The following is a 4,986-nucleotide window of genomic DNA, read 5'->3' as shown; positions in this document are numbered from 1 at the left end:
GTTCTCATTGGACTCAGATGTTTCCTGTTACTAACAATAATATGTATCTAATCATCTGGACTCAGATTAGTATCAATTTCAGTAATAAGATAACTAATCTATGTTTCTTGTTTAGATTGTCTATCTTTTCCCAAAAAATTTTTACATTTTTCATAAACTCATTTCTCAATCACTTTTTTATCGAATCGATACAGTACTTTTTTTTCAATAAGAACTTCAAAAAATGGCAATCCAAACGGGCTATTTTGGAGGAAACATGCAACCATGAACTTTTATTTTTTTTTCCTACTAGTGCTGGGATAGTGTACCTAGCTACTCATTTAGTTACAATCAGGAGCGGAATGAGATGATTATATTCATCAAACCATGATAACCTCTATCGACAACAATTATTCTATATTGTCAGGGCCAAAAACAGTAGAATGATTTGGACATGGTCTTTGTCGCCACTACTGAGTAATTGGCTTGATTAGTCTTAAAAGTTTACCTACCAAGAAAAATGATAGTAACAACAAGAGTAACAACAGCGACAGGAATGATAATACAGCCACCTTGCTATAATGGTTCATCATAGTTAATCAAGTAGGGCCTTGAGAATTCTGCATAGAAAAATGGATTAAGAATGAATAGATGAGCAACTGCTCCCTATTGAAAATGGCCAAACATCGTAGACCGATTAAAGCCAAACGGTCTCAATTTAAAATATTTCCCTACAGTTTCCGTATATTCTTGTACTCGATAAGACATATAACATCAGCCAAAATTAATTCATTAACAAACATTTTAGGTTCTGCAGCAGATTGGCATATTTAATTATGTGTTACGACTTCATATTCCCTACTTCACCTATTTTAATTTCTATAGTTTGGCCAGGTGAAAAGAGATTAATGAAGTAGAGGTCATCAACCTTGACTAGTACTGGCCGTCTCAAGTTCAATCCATTCAGCCACTTCTTTTGTTTTTTTTTTTTTTTTAAGTAGCTGCTCAAGTCAAGGTATAATTCACTTTTATTTGCTGATTTCTTGGTTATTATGCAGGTTCCATTAGGTTAAAACCCGTTTACATAAAAAAAAAAAGAAGATCATTTTAAGTGCTAAAAGTACTTTTAGGATGAATTTTTCGTAACTGAAGGAGTATACGTAGTTTTTGGTGACTTAAAGGTATCTTTGTTAGAAGCACTTGCATCAGAAGCATTTCTTTTTTTTTTTTTTATAAATTACCGCAATCTCAAAACGGGGTCTTAGTAAGATATTGGCAACAAATTTGGTAAAAGAAGAGATAGTCATTAATTAATCTCTTCTGGCAAAATATTTCCTAAGAAGAAGAATCACATAAAAATGGAGAAAGGGAAAGGAGATAGGATCAATTGATGACTGCTTAATGATTAGAAAAAGTTGATAAAGCCATTCTCTTCTTGTTTTAGTAACAAAAGAAAGGGAAGAGAAGAGGCCCACCAACTCATTGAAATTTTTGAGCTGTGCCATCCAAAAATGTCACTGGTAAATGGATGCAACGAAAATGGTTACCTAATCTGCAAAATTTTCCCACATCACATACGTGGGGAAGTTAGTAGTGTGTGTTTGTACATGTGATGATTTTGATTTCATGACCCCAAAAAACCAACTATGACTAGAGAAGTTTTTTTTTTTTTTTTTTTAATTAAACCAAAAAAAAAAAAGAGAGTTTATGCATACAAAGAACCTGACATGGTCTACGATGTTAACTCCATCGTTTTCGGTTCAGACAGAAATGTGGGTCAAAGTTTTCAGAGTTTCCCATTAAATATTAACTCTGGGTATGATCCAGCAGATTTCGGTGAAAAAGACGTGAAATCGCCAGAGATGAAAAAGCAGATTCCATTCTAGTCCTTAGCCTGTTACCAGTGATCCGGATTTAAGGTTCATAGTAGTGTGTGTGTATATATTTGCTAGTAAAAAAAAACATACATTAAACGTATAATAATTTATTTATTTTTCAGTCCAATGCGTTTCATCATAATATGAAGATTAATTTTCGTAAGATGGGGTGCTTATTAATAGGGGCAAAAAAAGAATGGTTGAAGCTTTTCATAAACAATTTGTCTGAAACATAACCATCCAAAGAGGTCTACATTGAGAATTCCTATTCATTTATCAGGAAAAAAACAAAAACAAAAGAAAATTAGAAAACAAAAAAGCTGCCCCCCCTTGCTCGTGTCCCTATATATAGATTCCTGAACCCTGTGCAACTTCATTTCATCAAGGCTAGTATTTGGGAGTTTACTAGCACTAAGCTTTACCCAAAAAGTAAGAGAGAAAGAGATCAGGCTGTGCTTTTCTTTTTCTTTTTTTTTTTTTCTCCTTCTTTTGTTGGTAGAGATGGAGTTTTATAGCGAGCACAATTTCTTGGAGGAATTACTAGCTCTAAGAAGTGAGCCATGGGAAGGTTCTGTTCCGATGGGATTGATGAATCATGATTTTTACAGCAATGTTTTCGGCAGCGATCTTGCAGCTGGTTTTGCTGAAAACACCATCCCCATTCCTCCTCCAAATGCATCTCTTGAAGGTTATTCTTTGCCTATTGATCAAACTCAAAGTTTGAACTACTCCGCATTTGGTGAATTCTATGGCCATTTTGGAGATGAATTATCGCCTCCCGAGCTAACAGATTCATCCTGCAACAAGCTCGATACCCCTCAGTTTCCATCTCAAGAAGATTTGTCCGTCATGGATGATGATGATCAGGGTTTATTTGCTGGAAACAATAACAGCGTTCAGAGTTTGGAGCTGGTCAGACCACCATTGTGTAAGGTGGAGGAGCTGCAGGAGCCATTTCAATCAGCTGAAGCTTTAGTGCCCTTGTTCAACATGGGAATGGTCTGCCCTGAAAGAAAGAACAACAAATCCAAGAAGCTAAATGGACAGCCCTCAAAGAACCTAATGGCTGAGAGAAGGCGAAGGAAGCGCCTCAATGATCGCCTCTCAATGCTCAGATCAGTTGTTCCTAAGATCAGCAAGGTAAACTAAAGCTCTACTAATTAATCTCTTGATATATACATATATAATTTTCTTCTTCTTCTTCATGTTCCTCCTAAGTAGAACTACTTGTAAATGATGTTTTATACGAGAAAAAATCACAGCAATTATTTAATGTTGAAGAACTTTGAATCTGAAACTTTATATGTGCTGTTTTAATTTGATAGATGGACAGAACATCTATACTTGGAGACACTATAGATTACATGAAAGAACTGTTAGAAAGAATCAACAACATACAAGAAGAAAAGGACGTGGTGTCTAATCAGCCAAGCTTGATGAGCATCTTCAAGGATGTGAAGCCCAATGAAGTTTTGGTACGAAATTCACCCAAGGTAAAAGTTCATTTACTAAATAAATGAAAATTACAGGGAATTCTTTTTCTTTTTTTAACTTTTTCTTGGGTGGAAGTATTCAATTTCCCTTTTTAACTTTCCCTCGCAGTTTGATGTGGAAAGGAGAAACAATGATACCCGGATCGAGATATGTTGCTCAGGGAAGCCTGGTCTGTTGCTTTCGACCTTGACTACTCTAGAAGCACTGGGCCTGGAGATTCAACAGTGTGTCATCAGCTGCTTTAATGATTTTACAGTCCAAGCTTCTTGCTCAGAGGTAAATAAATCCCTCTTTGATTTACTTACCTTTTCTCTCTAGTTTTGCTTTGGTTAATTTCCCTCCTTTTTTTTTTTTTTGTTCTTTACTAATTTACTACTACAAGTCTACAAGTCAAGTATATATATATATAGCCACTAAATCTTTGCTTATCTTGATCTTAATACTATATATATATATATATATATATATAGGAATTGGAGCAGAGAGGAATTTTGAGTTCGGAAGATATAAAGCAGGCACTATTTAGAAATGCTGGATATGGTGGAAGATGTCTTTAGCGACAGACGGACGAAGCTAGTAAATTATTAGATGGGGAAAAGTGACAAATTAATGTGGGTTTGCCCTTGTTAGTGGATAGAAGATGATTCTGAGTCTGAATCTTTGCCTTTTGTCAAGAATCAGTACTCCAATGAGAGACGTTGCTAGTGAATTTTGTAATTTTTTTGTTTCCTGTCATCCAAAATAAAAAAAAAAAGTAAGTGTTTTTTTCTTGTAAAGACAAATAATTGGTTGCCTTTTTTGCCTTTAGCCATCAAAGAAAAAGATGACTAGCTAGTTGTGTCTGATTTCTATGCTTCACTCCACGTGTATGTGTTATAGTGACTTTGCTATCTCCATCAGTTTTGGGAAAGTAACACAAAAAGAGATCTGGAGATCTTTTACGTAGAACAAATATGAACATTTTCATTCGTGTTTTTTTGCATGCACTCAAAACTTAATTCAACTATTGAATTATAGCAAATACAAAAATTTCTCACAACAACAATAATAATTAATAAATATTTCTTCTACTATTTCCCTTCCAAACTTTAAATATCCGTCGTATTGAATTGCTGCCTGCTATGATATTTTCCAAACACTTCCTATTGTAACGAAAAGTTGGAAGAGTAACCAAACAAACACAGTAGCAAGGCCAAAGCCAAAAGCACCTGTGTCTGCGAAAAGACGTCCACATTATTTGGTTGGTTATCAACTATTCATGTCAAACGAACTCTTCTCGTGTAGCCTCTTTTGCAGTTCCCTTTTAAGTACTATTAATTACCTACCTAAATTCTAATCATAATTGCGTGGATTAAGTCACAATTGCTTGAAAAAATATTATTAATTTATATCCACGAATATAAAGAGGATTAGGAAGATCACAAATTGTTCTGTAGAACAGATACTTTTCAATATGGGAGGAATGAAATCAACACCGTATCAGTCGTCCTGCCAGTTCCAATACTTGTTTGTTTAAGACGACGAAAATAAAATAAAATAAAAATTACTACCTCCTCTCTACTTCGGATATGGATTCGTTAAGATAGTTTCAAATATTATTGTTTCTTTTTGCAAGAGTGAAAGTAATTTAAAAATA

General features: G+C 34.5%; 1 protein-coding gene across 1 annotated transcript; it reads left to right on the top strand.

Annotated features, from left to right (window-relative positions):
- Positions 1–2,239: 2,239 nt before the first annotated feature.
- On the top strand, positions 2,240–4,195 carry LOC113714680 (transcription factor bHLH93-like). Its single transcript, XM_027238669.2, has 4 exons — positions 2,240–2,996; positions 3,182–3,349; positions 3,459–3,626; positions 3,821–4,195. Exons 1-4 carry the CDS (start codon positions 2,358–2,360, stop codon positions 3,905–3,907), a joined length of 1,062 nt encoding a protein of 353 aa, XP_027094470.1. The 5' UTR covers positions 2,240–2,357; the 3' UTR covers positions 3,908–4,195.
- The last annotated feature ends 791 nt before the right edge of the window (positions 4,196–4,986 follow it).

Source organism: Coffea arabica, chromosome 10c (assembly GCF_036785885.1).
Source record: "Coffea arabica cultivar ET-39 chromosome 10c, Coffea Arabica ET-39 HiFi, whole genome shotgun sequence".
NCBI lineage: Eukaryota > Viridiplantae > Streptophyta > Magnoliopsida > Gentianales > Rubiaceae > Coffea > Coffea arabica.
Note: the sequence above shows the minus strand (reverse complement) of the source record. Positions and strands in the feature narration are given on the sequence as shown.

Excerpts from the sequence above, each read along its gene's own strand:
- LOC113714680 (XM_027238669.2), top strand. The coding sequence starts at position 2,358 with ATGGAGTTTTATAGCGAGCACAATTTCTTGGAGGAATTACTAGCTCTA. Across the intron at positions 2,997-3,181 it reads TTGTTCCTAAGATCAGCAAG|ATGGACAGAACATCTATACT; the intron begins GTAAACTAAAGC and ends TTAATTTGATAG. Across the intron at positions 3,627-3,820 it reads TCCAAGCTTCTTGCTCAGAG|GAATTGGAGCAGAGAGGAAT; the intron begins GTAAATAAATCC and ends ATATATATATAG.